Below are 27998 nucleotides of genomic sequence, written 5' to 3' on the forward strand. Positions count from 1 at the left end.
TATATATGGTTCAAGATCTTATCCTTGTATAACACTAGGTCAAGACTAGTATATCTTGATCCCATAGTCCACTGAATAGCAATTTTTCTTGGACTGTAGCAAGGTCCAACAATGTGGAAGAGAAACACTGACCTCTTTAGATTCATTCACAGTATCCCTGGCAATACACATTTCTCTATGAGATGAGAGACTAAAATCACACTATTGGCTCTGAGGGGAGAAAACTGTGAGTAAATCTTATTGATCCATATCCCAGTGTCCAGCTGCTGAAACAACTGTTGAAACAGGTGTGTCTAATTTTAGCTTTTGAAACAGTTGGGCAAAGTGTTGGCCGTGTTTCAGTAACTTTTGCTTAAAGAGAAGGCAGGTGGCATTCTCTGAACATGCTGCTATTGAATTAGAGAGACCTATTAATATCAGTGAGTCAACTTAACTTAATTCTCTCAACCTGCTAATGAGCATTTTGGAAAGGATTGGAGAAGAATGACAGGGTACCTTGAATAAACCAAAAGGGAAAGAGATTGCAGTGTGTGTGTTCTAGCAACAGCAATTTAATCAGTTTAGATGCATCTGTGCTACCTGTCACTTTGCTGGCTGTTTGTATTTCTTTTGTCTGGGTGACCTGAGGCATGTATGTCCTAGATGTATTTTTTGAATGAAGGCATACTCCATTGAAGTAAAGATTACACGTGAACATGAATAGACTGGCATGTGTGTGAGAGAGAATGTTAAAAAAGCCAACAACAAACCTGCTCTGAGTGATTTTTGGTTTTTGTTGCAAAATCAATTATTCAAAATTGAGGTGTGCTGGAAAACCATGTAACATCTTCCCCTTTCTGCATTCCTTTCAGTCTTTTAATTACAGGATCAGGATCATGTTATTGTAGACTCCCTATTTGTTAGTGAGACAGAAACAATCATCGAGTGAAACACATTTGTATAATTAGAAAATTCTGTAGTTTGGGAACCCCCTCTTTTAATTGAAATAAAAGTTAAGGTGTCTATTGACTAATGAAGAGGAAAGCAGGGGATTAGTAATTAAAGAACTCAAATGCCTCGAGTTGTGTTCCTAGCTTTGCAGCAGGGTTCTAGAGTGATACATTTTTCATAAAAACAGTATGTTATAGAAGTGAGTGCAGAAATAATTGATTGTTATCAGTGTATACTTTTATATTGATTTCTTTGTGTACCCGAGAACAATGGCTTTGAAAGCTGGTCACTATGTGTAGTGGACTGTGAATGCCTCTCAGAAAAAAAAACTTGTTGGAAAGAAGAAGAGGGGGTAGAGAGAAGATATTTTAAAAATGAGGCGTTTTGTCATGTTCTTTAGCAGCATCTGATTGTGCTAAGGAGGGTATAAGTAGTATCTAGCTCCTCCAGCTGTCAGCTATTTAGAGAGACACACACCAGAAGTTCTGTGGACAACAAATGATTGAATCCCACACAGGATGCTCTTCTTGGCAAGAGAAGAAATGGGAGTGAGTGGGTGAGCCTGTGTGTGCTACTGTGCAGGATGGGATGGGCAATTACAAAAATGGGAGATAAGGAGATAAATGAAGATGGATGAAGGTAAAAATACCTGCTAAATGCCACTGTCCTACTTGGATGGTGTGGAATTGTTGCCTGGTTGTCTCAGGGCTTTGTCTAGTCTGATTTTAACCCTATAAACTATTTTACCATGACTTAGGTAACCTAAGCTATGAAAAACTCTGTACAAACATCTGGATATGTATTATTTTTAGTCTGTAACTAGCAACCTAAGAAAACCCAATAATGAGAGTGATTTGTTGCAATACAGCTTGCTGGGGGAAAAAACCCAACCCAAACCAAAATTATTAGATCATCCTCAGTTGAAAGCGGAAGCTTTTCATAGTTTTATTTTTTAGATGAAAATTTTGTTAATAAGTTCTTTAAAGCTCAGTAGTATTTCTGGGGATGGGTAAAAGAGTTTCATAGAACCCACAAATAACGAGATGGCTTTGGGGCTTCCCTCAGAGGCTACCCATTTCCTCAGCAGAAGCTGGAAACACGCTGTCATACTAGTTTTGAAATTTACGTTTGTGTAATATCTTCCTCCTACCTCAAACTGCGTTAGATAATTTATTTCTCTCTCTCATGCGATTTCTATTCACTGGTTGGCTGTGACACCAAAGGGATGTTTGCAGATGGGGAAGAGAAGCAGTTTCCCTGCCTTTGAGCTGGTCTAAGTCCTATTGTCAGTGCTCGGTGAGATCTCCCATCTCTAGTGTAGAGTAATGCTTGATCAAAGTGACACAGAATTATTCACCTTTGAAGGATTCCTTCTGGTGCTGCTCTTTCTGTGACCCTTAACTAACACATGCTTCATTAGCATATATACATGGTACAGATCTAAGATGCTGAATTACCCAACTCTCATACCACAGTCTTTGGTTCTGGTACTCCCTTTACAAAAGGTTTCTTGCAATACAGCCCATAGTGAGAAGCCAGCATTCTGCAACTTCAGCTGTTGCACTGGCTGAGACCATACTGTACTAGTGTGGAAATACAGTGTTATTTTAGTCTGTTTTTCTAGGGAAACGATGCTTCTGCAATTGCTCTGTCTGGCCATTGCCCCTTTGGTTGCCTGGCCAGCTGCCACCACATTTGACAGGAGTACTGAAGCCCCAGAGATACTGAATTCCTCCGGAATCTGTTCTTCAACCCTACTGAGGCATGAGGGCTGGCCCTCAAGCTGGTAGGCTTGCAGCTTCCAGCTCCGAACCTGCCACAACACAGACCGCTGTTTCCTCGCTCAAAGCAAGATATGAGAAGGAAAAGAAATGAAAGGTGTTACAGCAGGGTAAGGAAATATGACAAGAATCTGAGCACATCAGAGGAGAGAGTGTGAGAGAATGCAGGGAGGAACTGAGGGTCGTGTGGTGACATTATGGTGAATAGGGGAGGGCACACATGGCACAACAAAGGGGAAACATAAAGCCTAATTTCCTACTTGCTTATTTCTGTAGTTCTGTTTCTTGTAGAAGAAATATTTTTTCAGGTAGCCAGGAATGTCAGATGCCCTGTTTTTATCTGCTGCTACATTTCAGGTGATAACATCTAGTGTAGGGCCTGGTAGCGGATAAGTAGCATCTGAAAAGGTGTTATAAGTAGCAAGAAAAGGTGTTATAGAGAGCACCTGTATATCTGTTTATTCTGTTGATCACATACTGCTTTCTGCCTCTTCAGGATTTTTTTGGTAGCTTGAGCTGTCACAGAATAGCTACCGTCAGATTTCTCTGCAGGAGGAGATTAGAAGGAGATGCAGAGATGAAGACAGCAACAAAATGACTCACAGTTAATCATTCTGAAGACCACTCACATTTCCTTCTCCCTCACAGTACCTTACCATGATTCGGACAGTACCCTGGACAAGTCAGTGACAGACTGTGTGTTGCCATCCTGACTGATCATTTTTGGTGACTGATAAAAAGGAGAGGGAGGCAAAACTTGGCATCTGATTAAAACTGTGCAGACCTAGTTATAACTTAAAGGGTGACTTAAAGGATGAATTGGTCCAGGGTGCAGATGACTTTTTTATGACCAACCCAAAGTTCAGAAGGAAGAAATTAAAAAGTGTGGTTCTTCAAGTGAGCTCCCTCTATGGGTTATGCAGGAATTTCCCTATTTTCACTTTTTTTTTGTTTCTTCTGTAGTTGTCCCTGACCAATGGTCTGATGAAGAGATAAAGAGGCTACAGAGGAGAGAGAGAAGCAGAAACGTGTGTGCATGTGTGTATGCACCTGTGTTTGTGTGCATCTGACAACTTTAAACGTAATCCCTGCTTCCCTATCATTAGCTTTTCCCTTGGCACTTTACAATGAGTTACTGGAGTTTCCTGTCAGTCCTGTCCAATAAATAGGACATCCATGTTGGTAGCAGTTTATGCCTTGTCTGTTGTATACAGCCTATCAGTGAGGGAGCATGCTACTCCTTCCCCTTCTTTGTTTCCATGTCCCAATTTTCACTGCTGTCTGGTGCTTAAAGCCCTTGTACTCCTGATAACTGCACTTTCTCTGGTGGTATCATTTGCAGCTCCAGTGGGATTTTGTTGCTGCTAGGTGCCTCCCTCTACATGAATTCCCTCTCATTTTGCTCAAAGACAAGGATGCTGGGTAAAGGGAAGTGTTTTGTTTGAGGAAGCAGGCTTTTTGCATCCATGTGACTAGTACAAACACTCTTTGAATCAGAGGTGAGTTGGAGGATTTGGCAAGACAAGGAAACTGCTGGTGTCACAGGAGACCTGCAGGATTGGAGAAGCTTGTGTGGGTGGAGTTTGAGACCCTGGGGAATGATAGGAGAGTGAGGTGCTTCAAAAGGATGGAGGTGTTTTTAAAGCAGTTCGTGCTCCTTATATTTATTCTCACTATTGTGCTTTTGTTGAGCTTCTCTGCTGGAGACCAGGTGTCCCAGTAAGGTCTCTGATCAGTTGCTGCAAATGGATCTGGAGTGTATTCTGCTTTCATTGGTTTGATTTTTTATGTGGATGTGTTGTATACCTTGAAGCCAGGGCCTCTCCTCAGTAGTATTAAATATATCAGCAGGAAACAGGTAGCTGGTGCGATACAACTACTCATCCCAGTGTAATGCTACGGTGACTTAAGCTGAATTTTCTGAAAGTTGCAAAACTTTTTAAAATCTGAGTGCAAAAGACCTGGGAACCTGCAAACAAGGGCTTTGCCATATATTTCATGTTATGGAATGTAAAACTGGAAGTAGCTACCAGGGTGCTAATACGAGCCCTTCTTCTATGCAAATATCACCAAGGAGTATCACCAATAAGATACATGAAATAATTGTTCTTGTGTATGCAGTGCTCATGAGACTCCATCTGAAGGACTGCAACCAGTCTGGGGAATGGCACTTCAAGAAAAATGTAGATATTTGGAAAACATCTCTGGGAAACCAGCAATAATGAGCACAGTCAAAACACCATAGATCTCTAAGGAACAATATAGCAAATGTCCTTGTCTAGGGAGGAGTGACATAGCAGAAGTCTTCAAATATATAAATGGTATCTGTGAAGAGGAAGGAAATAATCTTTCTTCTATAATGGGGCAAGAAATAACAGACTGCAGTATTGCAACTGAAAACGTATGTGTATATGTTGTTGGGGAATTACAGATTGTTAGGAAGGGAACATTTAGAATACTGGTAAACCAGACCAGTTTTAAACTTTAAACCAAAACTTTACTGAACTCATTAAGTAGCAACAGACTTTATGATAATGGTTAATTCTCAGTTGTTATCATTAATTATTGCTTTATATACAAAACTGTTATTCTTTAATATTTATGCCCTAAATTAACTGTGACTATACAGCGCCATAGAGTTGATTCTCTAGAGTTAGAACTGACAGCTACAGTACTTGATGGATTTAGCTGCGGAAGAAGAGGTGAGAAGCAGAGAAGGATGATAGAAGTTAGAAGTGATGCTGGCTTGTTGTCTTCCATATCCAATTTCCCTTTTCATACTTGATTCTTTAATGCTATTTTCAGTCTCCCAAAAATGAGGTCTTCGGCTGCTAACAGTGCTGCTTCTCTTGTTCTTTTTTCCCCAGACATGCTTCTTGTGTGTTTAGCAGGATGCCCTGTGTGTTTGCATCCCTTATGCTTATCTTGTCCTTTGTTGCAACTTTTTGTTACTTGGATGCCTCTTATGAGCAACTATGTCTTGTTTGCCTGTTTGATGGTCATGTTGCTCACATACTTAGTGAAGTGCTTATATATACCATCACAGTGTTGCAATATATTATATACTGCTGCTAGTTACAATATTTTAGTATGTTTATATCTGGGCACAAGGAAAGCTAGTATTAATTATATCCCGATTAATGCATTTGTAATTTATAGGTCTCACCACCAAATTCTTCGACTATGGCAGATTTGTGAGAAAGAAAAAAAAATTCTGTCGATAAAGTTGAACACTGGTGTATATTGCTTTTAGAGCATTGATTCTTCATCATTGCAACTTAGACAACATCACCAAGAGTGTTGTAGGTAAAGTTTATACTACACTGGTGCAGAGAGATGAACTACATAGCCTCTTAAGGTACCTGGCTGTCTTGTCTATTATGAGCCTAGTTACTTGGAGGGGAAAACTTCATTTGTGGTTGAGAGCAATTGGACTGTATATTGTGTACCACTCTGTGTAGGTCGTGTAGCACAGGCACCATATGTAAAAATGGCTGTCTCCTTTGGGTGAGGAGAAGACTATCTAACAGTTTTATTGTTTGTTATGCCTTAGCCAGCAATGGTTTGACACAGACCATCAGCATGGGCTCTGTCAGGGTTAAAAGCAGAAGAACTCTTCCCCCCAGTGTCTTCTTTTGTCCTTCCAATTTTTAGCTTTGGCTGCTCTGACATTCTTTTTCTCTCCTCTTCTGCACACTGACAAGGTATACATCTTAGGAAATTACAGCTACTACCAGCTCCCACGCAAGGAGGCTTGGCCACTGGAATCACTTTGGTTTTTGTCTGCTGATGAGACACTTGTGTCATTGAAAGATTTCCCCCCCTATATATTTTTTTGCTTTTCTTTTACTTCTTTTTTTTTTGGTGGTTGTGTGACCACAGCAAACACCAGTCACCTGGCAGTTATTGCTGTGAGTTGAACCGGTGATTAAAAGCAAAAACCAGGCAAGGTGATAGATGGAAGAGAGAAGAGAAGCAGAGGGGAGCCTGTGCACAGTGTGTATTAGAGAACTCGCTTTTCATTAGCACAGAAGTCAGTTTAAAGGAGCAAAAGCAACAGTTTTTCCAGCTTTTCCTTTCTGTGTCAGACAAGATTTCTTTGAGTGCAAAAGGAAAATAAAAGTCTTCTTTCTGCTTTCATGGGTAAAATTAAAATAGTTCCCTATTTATCTCAGCAGATATTTTAGCCCTGTCTTTTTCCATCTCTTTCTACTTTAGCCTTTCAGGTGCTATTTAAATTTTAGAACTCAGAACTCTTAAAAAATAGTTTCCCAGCTGTTTTCTTCCACACTAAGAATTCATGACACAAATGTTATTTCTGCAGTGCTAATATTTAGCGCTAGTGTGTAAGGTGCTGGACTGGCAGACCTTGGAGATATAAATCTAGGTCTCCAGAATAGGTACAGCCAAAATTAAAGTAGGCAACACATCCTCCTCTGTGATCTGCCAGTGCATCTAACCTCAAGCTGCTATGAGAGTCACTGAAGGCAAGGGATTGCAGCAGTGTGTTATCCCAGGCAAGGCTCACACCTAGGCTGGAAACAGGCTGTTCGCCTTCACCCTAGACTTGGCAACACTGATTCCAAACATAGGGAGAGCAAGGTACACGTATCTTTTTGTTTCCATAGGCATAGTAGCTACTTGCATCCATAATATCAGTTACTAGGAGTTATGCTAGAGGTGAATTTGGCTCAACATACAATCAGGCTAATCACAGAGCTTTAAGAGGGGGCTGTTATGAATGATGGAAATTAGTTCTCAGCACATGCTAAAGGTCACTACATTTTATACTGGTATCCTTAATGAAACACAGGTAGTAGAAGTACAGAAGTGTGAATTCTGTGACAGAAAAATCAGAAAATTAAACTATTGGTCTCTTTTCCTTCCTTGGTGATTCAATAATTATCTAAGGTCAAACAGTGGGTAACCCTGATTTTTTCAAACTTGGCCAGTCTTCTAGTTTCTCTAATCTTCCTGATTCTGAACAAACATTTGCTAAAAGTCATATTGCCTAAAGTGATACAAGAAGTGGAAGCAGGTTCTGTTTCTCTGCCTGACAAGCTTTGAGCAGCTGCCATTGAGCCCAGCTTCTACTGAGAGTAAAAGAGATAGATGCAGTTCCAGCCTTCCTGGAGGAAAAAGCTGTGCAGCCACACAGGATCAGTTTTCTCATGTAAGACAAGAGTCTGTCTGTCAGCAGAGCTTGCTTAGCCCACTTTGATAAAGTACCTATGGGTGGAAGGGACTATAGGGTTTGTGAGACAAAAGGGAGACTTGAATAACAGAGCCTCCTCATGTTGACTGAAATAAACTAAACCTAGGCATCCTTTAGTTAACACAAAGCCCATTCATAATTACTGATCTAGTAGAGGGTCTGAAATGTGAGAAGGATCTTGTCCTAATTTCTGAGGCAGCTTTAGGAGAGAGGATGCTTGCTGGTGTCTTATGCAGGTAGTCAGGGGTATCTCTGCAGCACATTCTGTGAAGGAGAATTCCCAAGGATGAAGAAATGAATGACAACTCTCAAGCTCAGGACTGAAAGCAGTTGGAGTAGACACTCCTGTGTGAAGGCACTGTTGCCAGTATATAAGCCTTTGCATTCTCTTAGGTTCACAGACTAGCAGACTGGCCAAAAAAAGGTTCTGTTTGCTCGTAAAGCTGTTCTGACATATGTTGGCTCATGTGTTTCCAGCAAGTCTGTAAGCTCTCTGGGGAAGGGAGAGCTTGTGTTAGTTGTGTAGTGCTGAGTACACTGGATTGTCCTTTATACATTATCTAGCAAACAGGGGCAATTCTAACATGTTATTGTCAGTTTGCACTAGCAAATTCTGACATTGCTTCTTTGCCAATTATAATTGATTAATGCTTTACAAAATGAGATATGTTACTGCATTTGTGTGCCCACCCACTGATTCTTGCTTATTTCCACCAACATAGGACTCTAGGTGTGTCAGAAAAGTCAGAACTTTACATGATTTTTGGCCCTTAAATTGGATGCTTGATAAAACAGAATTTGTTTCCCAGTGGTTACTGTTGCTTTTGGCTGACTTACTGCTAGTCTAGGCTAACTAGTTGTAATCAGCTTGCATTTCTCTTCTCACAAATGAACATCAAGGGTCAGATCTCCCTTCACTGATGTCAGTCTACTGGCTCTGTTGAGTTTATTCACCCTGACACAAATGAGAACAACGCTAGGCTCCAAAGCTTCTGTATTAGTTGCTTGTGGCAATCGGTGGAGCTGAGCAGAAAAGAGAGTAAGACCTGCTCTATGTTACTGGTAACGTCTAAGGCATATGCCTCAACTTTTGTAGGTAACTGGACTTAGGGTTGCTAAAGAAAAGCAGAGAAGCCCTGAGAATAGATGGCTTCCCCCCCCCCCCCCCCAAAGATATGGAATAAAACTGAGAACTACAGAGACTGCAGCAAGTTGGTTATACACAGAAAAAGTACTGCATAGCAGCAGCTGCGTGCATGGTTTTCAGCCCTGTCCTGGAGCAACCCTTCCCTTTCGCTCTGGATGAGCAAACACCGATAATTCTTTGGTGCTGCTGGGTCTCGCCCCTTGAGGCTGCCTGCAGAGAAGCAGTGATGACAAGGACAGTGGGGCACCAGGGACTAGTCTTGGAGCAGTTAATTCTGCTGGCAGTGCTGAGGAACTAGGTTTTTGGTGACTGCTGTCCCCAGCAGTATTTGAGGAACCTTCCTAAAGACAGTGCTAAGCTCTCTACAGCATGCAATCCTCTGTGGTTTATTTTATTTTATTTAAAACTGTATTTTAAGATCATAAGCAAAACCTGTTCTCACCCTCCTTCTTGTTCTTGGAAAAGTACATTAATAAAAAAAATTTTTTTCTCTCAAGGCTCAAAACAGTTCAGTCTGGGAAAAGCTTTTGGGTGACAGGCTGTTCTAGCTGACCTTATTTCCTTAACCTTACTGTGGCTAACACTAGCTAACACTGTACCTTGTTAGCATCTACTGGGTGAAAGCAGAGCTGTCCTCTGTCAGGCACCCTGTATTGCTAAAAGCTAATGGAGTTTCCCCTTTGGATCCAATTTGAGAGATCTCTGATTTTAAAGCAGCACTGATTTTTCAGTTCTGAGTGCAGCAAAGTAATTAACAGCTAAGATTTAATAGGAAACATAGAGTTGTACTTTCTCCCTCCAATAAGGTGAAGTACAAACTTTTCCTGGGCTTGAAGCTGACTGGCTCTCTTTCTGGGATTCTAAAACTCAGAAACAATTGCCTTATTATTTCTCGTTTCTGCAGAATATGGTGGCCCTTTGCTCTTCTAGTAAAAGAAATGTAAGAAATAGGACTACTTTTCTCATATTTGAATACAACAAAACCAGCCTCTTTTGAAGTAAATCTGGTGGCAATAATGTTGTTGAAACATCACTTATGACTATAAACTTTCTCTTACCATCCAACTAGGAAAATTGCATTTGAAATCTGCCCTCTTCCTGCAGTGGTGCTGCTAAATAAATGAGTCACCTGTGAACTACAGGGCAGTAAATACATCCACCAACACCTAATAAAGCAAAGCAGAGTGAAGTTCCAGTACTTTACGGTGTCACTAGAATCCTACGATGTATTTATAGCTAGCTTCACAGGTTTTCCTGTTTTTTATTATTTCTTTTTATGTTGTAGTCCCACAGTTTGGCTTTCTTGGCTTTTCTCGTTTTTGCCTAATGCCCAATGGTTTGCAGCAAAGGAAGGTTGGTAGGCAGAACATAGGACAACTCCCCATCAGAGGGAAGCTCTCTGTTTCTCCTTTTTATGGACTACCTAGGCATTTTCTATTCTTTGGCCAGGGCGTTTTGAAGTGATGCTTTTCTCCTTTGTACATCCCCTGCACCTAAGCTGATACCTCTGTATGTAGGGAAAGACTGGTGGCAGATTGAGTACGGGAAAGGATCAGCAATTTTTTTTGGAGCTTAGTGATTTGTTGTCCATTGAGGGCTTTGTCTCCCACAGCAGCCCAAGAAGTAAGTGGCCAGCGTGTACAGGGGCTTGAGTATGGAGAAGAGGCTATTGGACTGTTAAAGGGGAATTAAGAGCTGAAGGATGCTACCACAGTTTAGTCAACAAAGAAACAATTTCTTCTATTTTCTTCTCTTTCAGCACCAGGGCAAATAGTTGCAGGAAAGGGGCAAGGAGTATATCCATGCAGTTCCCCTGCTGTTTCCTCTAGAATTACACTTCCTAAATCACATTTATTTTCCATACAAATTAATGAATTTTCCCCCTCTGCCTTCTGGAGAAGCAGCATTGAGTCCTCAATGTTTAGACCTGTAGGCTCTGTGGTCCCTTTGACTGATTCTGTAATGTGTGATGCATTCTGTCCTTTTCATAATGCTGTAGCCAGAGAAAACAGAAGGTAAAATGATGAGAGGCAGATCTTTGTTGCTTTGCTGCATTGCTAATAACTAGCTGAGTCTGAAACTTATTCAGATTTCCTGTATTTTACAAATAAGCTACTCAGTAATGTGCATTTAATACACGTCCTTCCCCCTTTCCCCTAAATCAGACTCCCTACAGTTCAATTGCACAATAAATATTTCAAAGTACTCTGACTGTGGACTAAGAGAAAATCAGGACTTCTGTGGAGAGGGACTCAAGGGTACCGACTCACAGGTCTGCAGAAGAGCGTTATGCAAAGTTGTATTCCTCCTCTTCTCCCAGGTGGGAGCAGGGGGCTTCTTCCCCACGAAGACAGGATCCTTCTGGGTATCCCATCACATATATGGCAACAACTTCAGTTTCCTAAAAAAAACTCAGGGCCAGGAATATCTGTCTTGCACAGATAAATTGCTCTGTGCCCTGTGTATGGCAGTGCAAATTTGCCATCCAGCAGGCACCTGCACCACGGGTTACTCAGTCCCGTCTCCAGCTATGTGCTCCATTGTGAGGAAAGCTGATATTCACACTTTAAGGCTAGAAAATGGCCACCAAATCAGTCAAACATTTATACTAACAGCATGTCCTGTTTAGGATGGAGAATCCTGGTGTCTGTTCTGTTCAGTTCCCATGTCTATCAGTCACTCACTGGCTCAACACGACTGAGCCTCTGTCTCCTTATCTGCAGAATGGCAAAGTAATACCTAAAGCTGTTGAATGGCTTCATTAATAAAAGATTTTAAAGCACTCTGAGATTCTTAGGTGGCAAGTATTGGATAAATGTGAAAGTAGTATTCTTGCTTTCTACGAACATTGATTAAACCCAGCAAAACACCAAAACATTTCTGACTGCTCTAGCCCCTGATTTAGATCACTTATACTGTAAAATAAGTTACTAGAAAATAAATTACAAGCATATCAGGCTCAGCTAGAAGTAGTAGTTGTGCAGCTCAGGCTGATCATTACAAGTTACTGTCGTGTTGTACCAAATTGAGATCAATGACCGAAAACATTGCACCTCTGGGTTAGGGAGATACTTGAGTTCCAACGGCAGGTTTCTGAGGCGGATGTGTGCACACCTACAAACATGGATCTAGAGGGGAAAACAAGAAAACTTACGGTCATAAACAGTTTATTCTAGTTAGTATGAATAAATGAAGGAGAGTGAGGCAGTGCAGTGCAAAGTGAGTCCTGGGGCTGGTTGGCTTCTTTTCCAAAGCTCCTTATAGACTCCCTGAGTGATCCTGTGTAAGTCACTTCACTGCTGATGCCTGGCATACTCAGTGTGGCTGGGGATTTTTGCCATGCAAATTGACAACAAATTACTAGATAATGTATTTATTTATTAATTTATAGGCTGCAAACTCTGGCTCCATCCCTCACTCGCCGAGGATTAAGTGCAGGTACACCTGTTTGGACTCAGCCTATTGTTGCAGGAGCATTAAAAAAAAAAAAAAATCTCTAAGAGCCATACGAAATTTTAAAGAGCGCGGTCATTCCTGGTTCTCCCTTTGCTCCTGAGCAACTGCGGCCGCAGGACGAGCAGTGGGACGGGCCAGGGGGACGGCGTTTCTCCAGAGAATCCCCTGGCTGTGCCGTGTCCGAGTACCCCGTGCCCGCTGCTCTCCGCGCCCGGCCGGCGCCCGAGGCACAGCGGGACGGCGGCGTGAGAGGAGGTGCCCGTGGCAAGCGGGCGCGTCCCGTCCCCGCACGGACCAAGCGGGCGCGTTTCCCCAGGGGCTGCTCGGGGCAGGCAGCCTCCGCGACCGTGGGGGTGTATGCCGGGCTCTGGTTCCCCGGCACGGTGCGAGGCGTTCCCTCCGCTGGGTCAGCGCTGGGGACTCCGTTGCGGGCAGTTTCGGGAGCCCGGGGTGTTGCCCGCGGCAGCCCCTCAGCCCGTCCGGGGCCCGCCGGGCCGGGACCCCGCGCGCGGGGACCACACGAGCGCGTGAATGGCGGGGGCGGTGCCGCCCCCCGGCCCCGCCTCCCCCCGGAGTCAGCCAGTCCCTCTGCGGAGCGCTGCCGCCGCCCTCATTGGCTGGCCGGGGCCGGGACATTTGCATGCGGCTCGCCCATTGGCGGAGACGCTTCCCCGGCCGCCCCGGCTGCGCTTCACCTGCGCCGCCGAGTTGCCCGCACTTGCCGCGCCGGCCGCCCGCGCCCGCCCCCGGCTCTGCTCGCTCCGCGCCCGCCCGCTCGACCCATCGCCCGGACACGGCCGCTGCTCCGCGACCGACCGACCGACCCACCGCCCGGGGAGACCTGGCGTTGCCCTCGCCGGCTGCGCAGGGTTAATCGGCTTGATCCCTCGGTCGCCTGGACTCGTGGGAAGGAGGATAACAATCCAGATTGCTCTGTGTGTGTGTGTGCGCGCGCGTGTGCGTGTCCTAGCAATTCTGCATTGCAACACTTGCTAGTGGAGAAGCGACTGAAATCCCCTGGAATTGGGATAAAAAAAAATCAAAATATTACCTGAGGTCTCTGGCTTATTTCTTCTTTTTCGTTTTTAATAGTCCCTCTCAGCAAAGTGAGAGACAGGGATCGCAGGCAGGGAAAAGTCCTCAAGGACCCCGTAATCCTGGAGGAACCCGAACAGGACCCTCGCGCGGACATGTGCGGCTTTCCTGCGCACTCCTGGAGGCTCGGTACAGCCGAGGGGTTCCTGCCACAGTAGATCCGGCCCTGGGAAACGGCGCGTCTTATTCGTCTCTGTGTGGTTACTAACCTTCCCCCATCCCTCCCCTTCCCTGCTAGCACTCTCTCGCACACATACTGTCTCTTTGCCTCTTGAGCACACACGCACACCCCTAGAGCCTCGGAAGCAACTCTCTTTTCTGCTAGCATGGGTCCCCTGGCATCATGAACGTTATTCTCTCTCCTTGGCTGGAATTCAGACTGCCCGTCTGTAGGTGTCTTGTGCCTTGACCATGCACCTGAGAATAGACCCCAGCATTTGCCCGGGACGCCGCCCCGCCTGGACCCTGTGGATGTGCTCCCTCTTTTGGGGATGTATCGTCAGCTCTGTGTGGAGTTCCTCTAACGTGGCTTCTTCTGCCTCCTCTTCCTCGTCTGTTTCTCAGGCTCAGTATGAGCATCACTTCCACGGCAGCAAGCACCACTCTGTGCCTATCTCTATCTACCGCTCCCCTGTCTCCCTCCGAGGAGGACACGGTGGGTTCCCACGCTTGTTTCTTTTTAACCTTTTTGCAGAGCAACTAGAGCAGCAGAGGGGAAACAGGGACGATGGCTGTGACTCCCGGGGAGGGGGGTCCTCCCAGCCCCTCATATTTCTGCCATTAGCTCCCCTCCCTATTAACCCTCCACTCCTCCCCTGCCCCTCCCCGAGCAGAGCCTAGAGCTGAGGACGCGCCTCATCCAGAGCCAACTTCCCGGCCGGTGTGGTCCAGCAGGACGGAGGGTGCGGGCCGGCGGGGCTGGGGCGGGTTCGGATCGCTCTTGTGCCAGGCAGCAGCGCCGAACTCCTCGCGTTGGCGGAGGGGCATCTGTTCCTGTCCCGCTAGGGTCCTCCGACGAGGAATCACTAACTCCCTGGCTCGTAGCGGCTGCCATGGTCCTTGAAGCACCGCGTCTTCCCTGCCAGCCACCCTCGTTTTCCCGGGCACTCCGCTGTGGGACTGTCGGCCGGGGGCTCCAGGGTTGCCGCCGTCGCCGCCGCTCCCCTGCCCTGCCTGCTTGCTCGCAGCCTGTCTGGGTGAGGTTGACGGGTAGCTCGGTGTGTGCAAAGAAAAAGGCGAGGTCTCCTTACCCCTGCTCCTGGCTTCCTGCTTCGTGCCTGTTAGTGTCTTCCTGGGAAACCCTGGGGCAGGAAATAATAGGGAGTGGATTTTCACTCTGGCAGCAAGGGAGAAGAGGAAGACAGTGTCTGAGAGATGGCAAGGGGGAGTGAGAGGGGGACCGGGCAGCATCCTACCCCTGAAATGCTGAGCAATGCTCAACAGCTGGGCCAGCACAGCTTCTTGCCCAGCTCTCCTGAGTCTGCCCAACCTGAGAGGAGTTGGTCCAGGCCTGACTGACATGGGGGCTTGCCCTCATCTCCACCTTCTCCTCTCTGTCCTGTGTCCCTTAGCTTCTGCTCTCAGCCACATCAGCTGGGAGAGTCAGGCAGGCCAAGGCCAGTCCCTTTTCCTTCAGGACTGCAGGTCAGGTCAGTTCTGGCCTTCCATCATAGGAGCATTCAGATACAAAATCATATCTGTGCAGGACCAGAAGAAGAACCAGTGTCAGAAATGAGGCATAGGAACACTTGGAAGGAGAGGGGAAGGGAGGGGAGAGCCCTGGGACAGTTGGTTGAAATGCCGCATGACATGGCTGCAGCAGGCACTACGAGGATGTGCTGGCAGGGCTGCGGCAGGGCTACAGGGATATTGAAACCTGGAGTGTCACGGATAAGTGCTCGGATGACCAGCAGAGCAGTCTGAAGAGTTCAAATGGCACAACGATGAATGGACCTTCAAATAAGTCTATAGGTACATTGGCAGAGTTGTATAAGGAGCTCAGTATTGCAGGTCTAAGCTGAGGTGCATTGGAGAGGGAAAGGGCTCAGGAACAAAGCCAGGAGACGGATGCTGCAGGTCACAACTGAGCACCAGCGGAGCAGGGCTACGATAGCTGGAGGTGCTTTGGTAGAGTTGCTGGAGGGCATTGGAAGAGGGTGATAGGAAGCTATGGAATGTAGGTGTCTATGCTCTGGCAGAGCAGGAAGGGGGGGCCCAGGGCACTGCAGAGTAGCACTGTGCTGCAGAGGCAAGGACTCAGGACTGAAATGGCCCTGGGTGAAATGGGTTGAGCTGGAGTGCGCAGCCAGTTCTGCAAACATAAGTGGCGCTATCCTTTCAGCCTATCAATCTCCCACTTCTTCCCTGAAGTTCACATCCACCCTAAAATGCAAGAGAAACATTAAGGCCCCACATGGGAAGGGAACCAATGCCATGCAAAACATCAAGACCATCTGTTAAGCACCACCCATGTGAAACTCAGTTATGGGTTATTAATCACTAGCAGCAGGAGTCCTGTTATTTGCAGCAATACTTGAGGACCGTGTGAGAGAGTCCCTGTTGTGCTAAGAAGTATGGGGAATCAACCAGTCCCTGCCCCACAGGGTTTCCAACAGCCCAGCTTCTGTAGCTGAGTGCTCCTGTGATGGAAGGGAATAGCAAAGTCCGGTTCGCAGGTCACTTGTGAGGAAAGGAGAGAAGGATGTCACAAAATGTGATAGTGGTTGGCTTTGACAGGCAGTATTCTGTGGGAGAGTCCACAGTCTGTTTCTTGGTCAAGAAAGGATAGTTCTTTTCTCGTTGATGACTTTTGCATCTGCCCCCAAAGTCCAGCAAAGCCTCATTTAAGAGCCATGAGCAAAGCTGTTATCAGCTTCAGTGAGAAACTCGCATTTTTTGGTGTCCTCATTGCAGAAAGGAATCAAGGGAAATAGAGAGCTTGGGAAGCTCAGGCTGGTACATAAGCCAGTCTGAGTTGTTTGGTTTTTTTCCTTTCCTAATCATGCCATGTAGCAAAGCTGGCATGAAAACTCCCTTTGGCCATGAGTAAGGGGGTGGAGGGAATGGACAGAGAGAAGAGATTGAGAGAGAAAGGAAGAAGAGACCACAAAGACAGCTGGTCTTGTAAACACGTGAGTGATTTATTGTTGTGTTTTCTTTCACTGTTGCACAACAGAGTTCCTTGGAATTTGGATTTGTAACAGTGTTGAGCTGTGCACTCCCTCTGTTTCCTGGGATTTTGATTATTTTTTTTTTGCTAGAGGAAAATAAAAAATTCATTCTGACTCCTGCCCTACTTGGTGGCTGCATTATAATTCTGGTTTTGGAAGGAATCAGATCAGGATTGTGGCCACCCTGCTGTGTTGTCTTCCAGCCCCGCAATTCTGACCACTGAGACTCAGTCTTGTATTTAAACATATTTTCCTTTTTTCTTCTACATCCCAGTGGATTTCAATCTTTTTGAAGAAGTAAATTAGTATCTAGCACAGAGGAAAAGTTAATGTCTCACAAGGCATGAGCACTTGTTTGGAGCGTGTTTAGTGTTCCTTTAAAATCAGTGGAAAACCTTCTTGTGGCTTACCTTGAACAGGACTGAGCCCAGATCTGACAGTCATTACAGTGCTGGTGTTATGAGAGTTAATTCTGAAATCACCGAGCTGGTGCTTTCCGGTAGTTGAGCTGCAACCTGCAAATGTAAAACTTGGCACAGTGCATGTTCTCAAGGAGAAAGTCTTTCTAACAGGTTTACCTCCCTGTCAGCAGGGGAGTGAGCCTGGCCAGGTAGGGGACTTCAGCAAGTCAGAACAAATCTTTTTGCAATGTGAGAACCTTCCTAGACTGGCAGAATCTTTACCCCCAGATAATAGGAAGGGAAAATTATGGTTCCTCTTTGTTTTGCTAGGGGCTTGTGGGAGAGAGGAAGGAACAAAGTTGGGCTGTGTTTATTGAAAGTCCACATGTGATGAATCCTCCTGCCTCCCCTTAGCTATTTAGCACCCTGCTGGGTCAGCTGCTTTACCAGAGCCTGCAGCAGTGACTTCACAGCCCCTCTTTCCACATCCTCAATTGCCTCAGCTGATGAATAATGCATGGTTCTGGTTGACAGATAAAATGAAGAGATTTGTGCATGTTTTGTCTTATTGATGAATTAATTAATTTGGTTTCTCTTTTTCTCCTCCAGCTGTTTTTTCTCTGGCCCTCCTTAATGGATGGGGAGCAGGGATGCGCAGAGGTGACATGTGATGCCTGGTGCAGATTGCCCCTGCCTCCAGAGTACTGCTCTGCAGAGGCAGCTATGGGAGCGATGGTGGGCACAGGGTAGTTTCTCTTGGGTTTCACTTTGGAGGGGCCTAAGTTTGCTGGCGCTGTTGCACAAGTCATAGCAAAAAGCAAAGATCTGTCATGAGAATTGGCAGTGAGCAATCACCAGATCCTGTAGGTGTAACTCTCAGGCCTCAGTTGATTCTTAGAAGTTCTGTCCTTTATATGAAGCATTTCCTTCTCTTATATCTTTTTTAAAATCAGCAAATAAGAGTGAATGCTTGGACAGATCAAGAGAATGTTTCCATAAAATAGGCAGGTATTCTGCAAACCAGTGTCAAAGCTTGCCAAACACAGCTTTAACGGTGTACCCTCTGTATAATACATATGTCCTCCAGTGTGACCTGTTCCTCATCTCAAGATTCTATGTTCTTGCAATCCTACCTTTTCTTTAAAATAGAAAACTAATTCCCTGTCCTTGGCACTGCCCGTTCCCCAGTACAAAGCAGGACCTTCCCGGTTCCCCCATCATCAGGAGATTACTTTGAGCAAAGGTTGGTAGCTTTAACAAAAGGGGGAAAAATTGCTCTATACAGAGCAGTCAGTGATCCAGTAAAATGAACTTCACTCAGAGCTGAAATTAAGGTTACAATTAAATTCTGCAAAGGTGAAAAGCTAGAAGTCTGCCTACTTTCTGTGGCTTGCTTCTATTCTCCTATCAACAGTGAGGCCTAATTTTTTGACAAAGGCTACTGCTTCTGTATGCCTGAATGTTTATGTTCCCTTCCTCAGAGACATTAACAATGATTAATTATTTTTAAAGTAAGGCAAAATCTGCTTAACTTGTCTCAAGCTGGCTGTCCAGAAATTTAAGCATCCAAACTCACAAGTCCCTTGTGGTCTTAAGTGATCAGAGCTGGGCTTTGCCCTCTCTGTGCTTTGTACGTCTTCTGAGAAAGCAGTTTTCAATTGTTGAACACAGGAAAAATCTGGTGTGTACAAAGGCTGTTTCCTCAAAACGAGATTACTGTTTGACTTATCCTTTGCATACTTTTATATGAAACAGTTTCTGATTAGGTGCTTTGGCTTCTCATTCAGTGCACAGTAGTAACTGTTCCCAACTTGGAATAGTTTGCATTGATCTGCAGAATTGACGTTTAAGTCTGTTCACCTGGTACTTGTTCCGAGGAGATCCCAGTGATATTAGATCTGGAACACGAGAAACTTAATGTCATTGTTGAACCCCATCAGTTTGATTTAATATATGTCTCTGTGCTCTTTGAAACACTACTCAGACCTGTACTGCTGAAGGTACTGTCTCTTAAGATATGTTTAAAAAAGCCCTCTTTTGAAAGCTACTTTGCACTTGGTCAGTATCTCATAGCACATTTTGCAAAAGTAGGAATGATAATCCCGAGTCAGAATTAGATCAGGGCTTTCTTCTGCCTTATATTTCCTTTGCAATTTAGAGTGGAGAGAGGTTTCTTTTCTTTATCATTTCTGCTTTTGGGTAATACAGCCCTGACTTTTCAAGCAATTGCCACATTCTGCTGCAAAGGTGACTGCATTTCAAAGACAAACGAAGGATCCTGCTGTATGCTTTGTGTAGGCATTGAAGTTGTAAAGAATATTGGGTTATGTGACACCAGCTATGTAGTCAGAATACTGCAGAATGAGAATGGTACCTTTTATAATATTTCTACATTTAAAAACGTAAGAATTTTTCTAACAATACTGGCCAGTTTTCCTTGTTTTCTTTTTCTTTCTCTTCTATTGCCATGGCATGAAAAGAAATGCTTGACCAATGTTATGATATTCACTGGGTTGTTATACACTGTGCTTTTGGAACCTCCAAATTTCTTACACAAGTCTCACTGGAAGGAATAAAATGTACCTAGGTCATCTAACATGGGAATAGTGACAAGAACAGAATAGTCTCCAGCTGGTGGTGGGGAAGTTCCACAGTTTGTCATACAGAAGGTAACCAAATACAGAGCTGGAGCTTCTAACTGCAAGGAACATAAGTTTTGTCTGCGAAGTACAAAAGATGAGCCTCCTTCTATTTTTTCTTTTTCCATGTGCTGTACCTTAAGAAGACTGGCTCTCTGTGTAGGTGCCCAGGATGACAGTCCTGTGCTGGTTTGCTGACTTGGTGGGGGTTTTTTTGGTGTTTGTTTTTTTTTTTGGGGGGGGGGGTGGAGTGGTGGTGGTGGTTTTTTTGTTGGATGGTTGGTTGGTTTTTTGCATGTGTTGTCCTAGTGAGCTTTGATAACTATGAAAGGTCACTCACACTAGCAAAAAAATGGTGTGTTTCATGTCTTCTGTGTAATTTCTGTACATAAGATGACCGGTGGTTCTGATTTGTTGCATGACCTTGACAAGACTTTACTTTCTGACTTGTTTTCTTCATCTGGGAAATGAAGAGAAAACCATTTTTTTCACCTAGTTGAGGTGTGCATCCCTGGTACACCTGTGTGCTGTGGCAGGAAGCCACAGAAATTAATGAAACCCCAGGAATCCTTTGGGGCTTTCGATGTCAGAGAACCTTAAAAGAGCAGCCTGCTTCTACCTTTTGCAGGACAAGCAAGATGCCTTCAAGTTCTGAACATAGATCCCAGTAGTGTTTTCCCTTATGGCTTTAAAGCCTGGACAGGCTCTAGAGCCTAATCCCAGCACTGGTGTTTCTGAAGGAGCAGGAGAGCATTTTAGCAGAGAGCTGGCTGTGTTGAGTTCCAGGCAGCCACTGGAGCCAGGGACCTGCGATTCACCATGGCTCTCTACCACTCTTGTATATTACTTTTCTTGTAGTGTGTGTGTGTGTGTGTGTGTATTTTGCACATTAAAACATAACCACTTTACTCCTGAGTGACTTCCCCCCAAACTATGAATTTAAAGTACTTCTGACAGTCTCTTTTAGAATTTGAATATAATTATATGCTTTGGGTGTAAATTGTGGTTTTTGCTACATAAGAAACTAATGGAAATGATCTGCCTATTCCTGCAGTTTACAGATTGTACGCTTTATGTCTAGAGATGTATATTTAGGCTGGTTTTCTGTATGGCGTATTAAGATGAAAATGAAGTTGATGTGAGCTATGGTGGTTAGAAACATGAATAGTGGGCTGATAAAGGACATTGCTAAATTAATCCAGTGCTAAGGTTTATTTTATCATCTCTTAGTTTTACACCTTTCATCGTTTTGCATTCTTGATGACGGAGAACAGGAGAGTAGGATGTATTTTACAGTCTATAGAGGGCCTTGTGTCTGCAGAATATCAAGGGACAGGGTGAATGAATCAGAAAGATGTAAAAATATTGCTAAAAAAAGACCCTTTGCTTATTCTGTGACTACCACGTGATAGAGAATGAGGGAAGACTTTGTTTGCTAGAAGGCTCAGGAAGAGTACCCTCAGTTTAATCAAAAGGCCAGGCTCCATTTAATAACTGCAGAGTGAATCTGTTTCCATGCTATCCTTGGAACATGTTTGGAATTTAGGATAAATTCAGCATATTAAGCAGATCAAATTATTGGAAGATTACTAATCTACATTAAACAGATCAAATTATTGGAAGGTGAGGGGAGTTGAAGTTTGTTTTTTTTCCAAAGTTTGATCTTTAACATCATGCTGCATGACATCAACTGATTGTCTGGACATGCTTGGTAAACCCTTTGATTCCTTACTCAACTGCTGCACTGCCAAGTGGGGATTTTCATGAGCACAGAGACTAATAGTGAATGGGGTAACATCAGACTGGTGACCTGTCACTGGTGGGGTTCAGCAGGGCTCCATCTTGGGCCCTGTGTTCTTCAACTTCTTCATAAATGATGGGACACAGGACTGGAAGGGATACTAAGCAAGTTTGCAGATGATACAAAACTGAAGGGAGCTGTCGAATCCCTTGAGGGCAGGTAGGCCCTGAAGAGAGAACTTGACAAATTAGAGGACTGGACAAACACCAACCATATGAAGTTCAACAAGAGGAAGTGCTGGATTCTGCACCTGGGATGTGGCAGCCCTGGATGTATGGACTGAGGATCGAGGAATGAGATGCTGGAAAGCAGTGCCACGGAAAGGGATCTGGGGGTCCTTGTTGAGGGCAAGTTGAAGATGAGTCAGCAGTGCCCTGCCAGCCAGAAGGGCCAACTGTGTCCTGGGGGGCATCAGGCAAAGCATCGCCAGCCGGTCGAGGGAGGGGATTGTCCCGCTCTGCTCTGCACTGGGGCAGCCTCACCTTGAGTATTGTGTGCAGTTTTGGGTGCCACAATGTAAGAAAGATATTCGGCTGTTAGAGAGTGTCCAAAGGAGGACAATGAAGATGGTGAAGGGTCTTTAGGGGAAGCCGTATGAGGAGCAGCTGAGGTCACTTGGTCTGTTCAGCCTGGAGAAGAAGAGACTGAGGGGAGACCTCATTGCAGCTACAACTTCCTCATGAGGGGAAGAGGAGGGGCAGGCACTGATCTCTTCTCTGTGGTGACCAGTGACAGGACCCAAGGGAATGGCCTGAAGTTGTGTCAGAGGGGGTTAGGTTGGATATTAGAAGTTCTTCACCCAGAGGGTGGCTGGGGACTGAAACAGGGTCCCCAGGGAAGTAGTCACAGCAGCAAGCCTGACGGAGTTCAAGATGCATTTGGATGACACTCTTAGTCCTCTACAGGGCTAAGAGTTGGACTGAATAATCCTTGTGGGTCCCTTCCAACTTGGTATATTCTGTGATTATGTGAAGCAGCAGAGTATAGAAATTCCCCAAATAATGTTGGGAAGGCAATTACAGGGTGGTTAAAGGAGAGAACACACAGTAGATACAGTAGACCTGAAATCATTGAAGAAATGCAAATGTTTTTAAAAAAAGTGAACTAAAAAAAAATAAAAAAAAGACCTGGTTCCTTTTGATTAGGTTATTATGCTAACTGGACTGCACATAGAAAACGGGTTCGGCCAACGTCTCCACTTGGCTATCTATTCTGGAAAGATTCTCACTGTCTGATTTAACACTTAGGAAATTTACAAAAGATGAAGTGTTTAATTTAATAAACACAGGGATTCCTGAGTTATTGTGATCATCTGAGAGAGTTTCACTCCAAAGACTATTGGAACTCGTAGTTCTATAGACACATTTTCTGACCTACGAGCACTATTTGTCTTCTAGTATCCGGTGAGATGAAAGTGGAAATAGTAGGCAGAAACCTAACATTTTTCTCTTCCCTTTGTTTGTTCTTTATTTACTTGTCTAATGGTAGCTTTTCTTACATTCTGATTATGCTACTGATAATTATGATGTCCTGGGCTTTCACAGGAGAGTTTGTCATTCACTGATGTTCACTGAGTGCAGTGTTTAGGAATGCTGATGGCCTGGAAAGGACCTAGAGTAATCCTAAATTTATGTGGCCTACATCTAGTCATCTGCTTCCATAACCTCAGTAGGATTGCAGGAGGACCCCTGCTCTCCCAATATCATCTTTTCTTTGCAATTTAGTAATGAATGACAAAACTATTCCAGGTTTCCCTGATCTTGCTTCCCTGTGTGCAGTCCAACATATTTCTGTCATTGTATGTTTGGAAGATACTGATGGCTTTGAATGCCTTTTCAGTTTTTATTATCTCACCATGGAGCCTACTCTCCTTCCTCTCCCCTCATGCATCCGGAGGCAGTTCATTAGAGGCAAGGAAAAGGTAAAGAAATTAATTTTCCTTGAGAAATGTATTCAGTGCCTTGTAGAGGCTTGAGGAAGAGAAATAGAGCAGAGAATTCTTACTATCTTCTTTTCAAACTATTTTTTTTTATATGGAGAACGTGGAGAAAAAAGTGTCTGTGCCCTACAAACATCCCTTCACCTGGGAGCTTATTTTTCTGACACTTGGCACTACGAACATGCCAGGATTGCAGTAGGCTGGAACAGAATAAGGTGGTTGCCTGCCCTTCAGAATTAATGTGCATTGGCTTAGTATAAAAAGAGTATGTCTTGTAACTGAATATCAAGGTGGCAAGTTCTGCTCAGATGAATGCCAGTAGTGTATATCAAAGCTTATTTCATTTCAGGTAATTGTTATTTCAGACAGGTTAGTTTCTACTAAACAAACCTTATACTTGGGCTACTTTTCCTGGCCTAGTCATTAGGAAAATAAACACTGGCAAAACGAGCCGCCTCCCCTGCTCGACTAATAAATACTTGATAGCTGTTTTAAAAAGGGTCAAAACCTGATCCTTTTCTGCATTCCTTGGTGAGAAATTTTGCCACCGATGTCAGTGAAGCCCTACTCTACTTTTCAATGGGCAATGCTGAAGAGGGTTTTCCTCAGCAGCACCATGGAATAGAACTGAGGATGAGAACCCCCAAACATTTTCCCTAGCTCTGCTACAGGCTTACCTTGACATAAAGGATGGTGAATCATACATTGCCAGGTGATTTAGTTGCACTATGCTGTAGTGCAAAAATATGATGAGATTTTAAAATCTCGTTAGATCCTGACATAACCCATATGAAAGGAAAACAACTATATTGTTACTGTTCTTTCCCAACATACTGGAAAGGTATTTTCAAACTTCTGCCAGAATATTTGCTCCTTGCAATTTGGGGAATATCATAGTACTATGGCTCCTGCTACTTTTTTTGGATGAAGTCCTGGGAATTCATCCCTGTTAATGTCCTTGGAAGGACTGGTGACTTTTTAGACAGCAAGCTGCAAAGAAATAGTGATCCTCATCCCAAGAATACATTGTCAGAAACGTGAGGGATGCCTGGGCTGAGTGGTTAAATGCAGTAGGTTTTTTTCAATAATTTCATTCTGAGACTGAGTTTCTGCTGCTGGTGACTGTTTCATTTACTGCTTCAAGGAGCATTTTGGACATGTGTTTCTCTTTGCTGTTTTCAGAAATCTGGGGGGATTTTTTAGACCAGTGACCCAAATTGCTGACCCTGTCCCCCCAGCCTCTACTTTCGATATCCCCTTTTGCTGTCTTCTGCTTCTGTCACAAGTTAGATCTTGTCTGCAACTCTTCAATCAATTCATTTAACCAAAAGGTGTGAACAAAATTATCAAGGTGATTTCAGTTGGCAATAGAAAGAAGAGGGGAGGGAGAGAAGAGGAGGAAAATGGAAATTAAGCTAACGTATAAATTCATTCCCATTCTTTCTTTCTCTTTGATCAGAAGCAAAGGAGGGAAGGATTATCAGAAGAACTATTAAAGGCCCAAGTAGTTCTCAAGAAAAGACACAGGCAATTTGAAGCTAAAGGAAAAAACAAATAAATAAAAACTCAATAAACAGGAGAGGAAGGAGCAGTATCAGAGCTCAGCAATAGGGCTGCCCTGTTGGCTCCTCTTGATCTTAGCTGGGGTGTTTCAAGGTGATCTGCAGAAGGCTGTAGATCTGCATCTTCTCCACCAGAGCCCCACGTTGCTGATGTTCAGTTTACAGTGGTCTTTTAGCCTCATTTTTTGACCTTGGACCTAGACTTCAAAGTATTCCATATGTTTTTATAAGTTCAGTTACTGTGATGATTTAAACACCCACTTAGCTTCCCCTCCCCCCCCTCCAATACCATTGTATTAAGGTCTTGGAAGACCTTAATACATTTAGCTTATCACCTATCAGTCTAAAGAGTCAAGGCACTTTTTCTGCAGAGGGAGAAAGGGCGGATTCTGTTGCTGCTGGGCATGGAGAGAGCTATGCAATGTTTTGTGTTACTGAGAAGGTCACTAGGACAGGCCCAGCTAAAGGCTGGGCTGTACATCAGTCTGCAGTTGTGCCTCGGGCTTTATGCTTGCCCTGTCTCTGCTCCCCTGTTACACAACAGGAGACTAAGAGGAGCAGTTTGTTCAAATGAAGTGTCTGAATAGTGGGCATTTTTGTCAGGGTACCCCTGCATGTGTATATAGGGATATGTGTAGTATTTCTCCTCAGGGAAACTTACTTCACTTCACAAGCAATATCTGGTTTTTACATTTCTGCTGAGGCTTAGGATTATGCTTAATTCATGTCCATAGGGAAGCTGAGTTCAAATTCAGGAAAGGGCTAGGGGCTGTGTGTGGAGACTGTTTCACTCTAAATACTATGTAAAGACAAAGCAGTCATATCTGCAGGAGCTCTTTATTTCTTTTTTTTCCCATTTGACTGCTTGAGTGACCATTGTACATCAACCCTTTCCTATAACCTTTCTGGGTTCCTGGATTCAAGGGCACCTAGAGAGGATGATTCAGTCCCTGGCCTTCATATAGCTGAACTTGACTGTGTTTACAGAAGTCCTAGTTAGTCAAGAAGTTTAAAATATGGCAACGAAGTCTCTTATATGTTATGATAATGCAGTGTCACCATTTTACGGTGCAGGGCTAATGATTTCTAATTATTTATAAAATAAATTATTTATAAATAAAATGAGGATTAACAATAATTAATGTTACTTACAACACTTAAAAAAACTAAAAATGAAATGGGTGAGTCTTTCAAAAGACAAGATTTCTGTTATCTTTATTGTTTTACATCACCATTACTTTGCATGTCTTTGCATGAATCACAGAAAAATAGTTCAGTCATACATGGATAAAACTGTACTATTAGAAAATCATTTGGAGTCTTATAGTCTACAGTCTTGTAGGCTACAGTCTCACAGTAGCAAAGATTCAGGAACTAAAAAAGATTTTTGGTTCAAATTACAGTTGAGTCATGGACTCTCACAGTAGTCTCTGAGGACAAGGCTTGGAAAATGTGTGAGTGAATGTAGAAATTCACTGATAAAGAAATCCTGCATTAGAGTTGAGGTAAACAAGGGACTAAACTGTCCCAGAATGCTGAGTTGCAGATAAACTCACAGTACAATCAATGATATGTCAGCACCAATTTTAGTTAAATGTTGATACACAATTTGAAGAGACATATCTGAGCTGAAGGAAGAAATTAATCACAGAAGATTATAAGAATTTCCATACACACTGGTCCATCTGGTCTGGTATTCTGTCTCTGGACTGTGGCTAGTGCCAGATGCTACAGATGGATGCAAATAACCTCTTTGATATGTTTAATTGTATATCCCAGGGGAGGGTTGGGGTTTTTTTTCCTTGACCTCACAAATGTTGATCACCTTGTGCTGTAAAGAACTGAGAAGGAGACTCATTGCAGTTTTATCCTGATTTTTTATTTATGGTTTTAATAATCTTATATGCCATTCTTTATTAGTAAGTCTGTTTCTTTAACTTTTTGCTTAGCTATTATTAAATTTCTATCTCAAAGCATTTCATGTTGCTTCTTAGAGCATCACAGCACTGATAGAGGGCAAGAAACCAGTTTTTGTATTTCTTATTCTCAGATGAGAAAATGGGACATGGAGAGGGGAAGCAGTTTGCTGAGTCAAAAACTGTCACCACATTTAAACAGCTGTAGTTATGCTGTCCCTGGGTTTACTGCTTTCTGTCATTTCACTCCAGGTTATCAGTCTCTCATTGGAGGCACCTAGCAGGCTTTGGAGGTAAACAGAATTTAGGTTATCTGAATGTGGCTGTGCAAAGTCAAACCTGACAGTACAACCTGACACTGGTGGCATCCATTCCAGTGCACTTCTCATATTGCTCTTGCTTGGTGGCATAGCTGTTTTTCTGTCTAGGATTTTTTGGCTGAAATATGTACACAGAGAAAAGAGGCACATGCATTGTTACTTTGACACTACTGAAAAGCATTGACCATCATGATTAATCCATTTGTGTACTCTGAGGCTAATGTGTCTCAAATACTTCTTTTTCTCAAAAATTTACAGTTTGTGGGTAGGTTGTTGGTACAGTGCCTGTGCATCAGATCTGCCTGAAATATTTGGCTCACTGCACATCCATTATAGCGTTGACCTGTGCATAAACACTGGAAAACTGGATTTCTAGAAATGCCAGACACATGTATGCAACTCTCCAGCTTCCTGAGAAGGAATTTCCAGGTAGAAAAATAAGACATAATTGGGAAAATATGTACATATGGCAACCATATCTCTTTTTCTTCTTAATAGCAACCCACACCGAAATATGGTGTGTGTATGTGAGTGAGAGAGAGAGACTATGCATTGCTTTACAGAAAAACTGGTTTTGTTTGTATTTGTGTCTAGTAATAACAACCTCAGTCATGTTAAATGCTGCC

At 43.7% G+C, this 27998-nt stretch overlaps 1 protein-coding gene across 35 annotated transcripts in view; it reads left to right on the forward strand.

Annotated features, from left to right (window-relative positions):
• NRXN3 (neurexin 3) overlaps positions 1-27998 on the forward strand; it is a 996746-nt gene that overhangs the window by 613825 nt on the left and 354923 nt on the right. For 2 of the 35 annotated variants that reach the window (XM_064658881.1, XM_064658893.1), the window contains exon 1: positions 13689-14279. The exons of 29 other annotated variants lie outside the window; for them this stretch is intronic. In XM_064658881.1, coding sequence (XP_064514951.1) covers positions 14036-14279 — 244 coding nt within the window. In that variant the 5' untranslated portion in view covers positions 13689-14035. Of the gene's footprint in view, positions 1-13686; positions 14280-27998 lie in introns of those variants that run through there. 4 more of the 35 variants (XM_064658892.1, XM_064658880.1, XM_064658889.1 and 1 more) reach the window with 4 other exon arrangements.

The sequence above is a fragment of the Pseudopipra pipra genome, chromosome 6 (assembly GCF_036250125.1).
Source record: "Pseudopipra pipra isolate bDixPip1 chromosome 6, bDixPip1.hap1, whole genome shotgun sequence".
In the NCBI taxonomy this organism is placed as follows: Eukaryota; Metazoa; Chordata; class Aves; order Passeriformes; family Pipridae; genus Pseudopipra; species Pseudopipra pipra.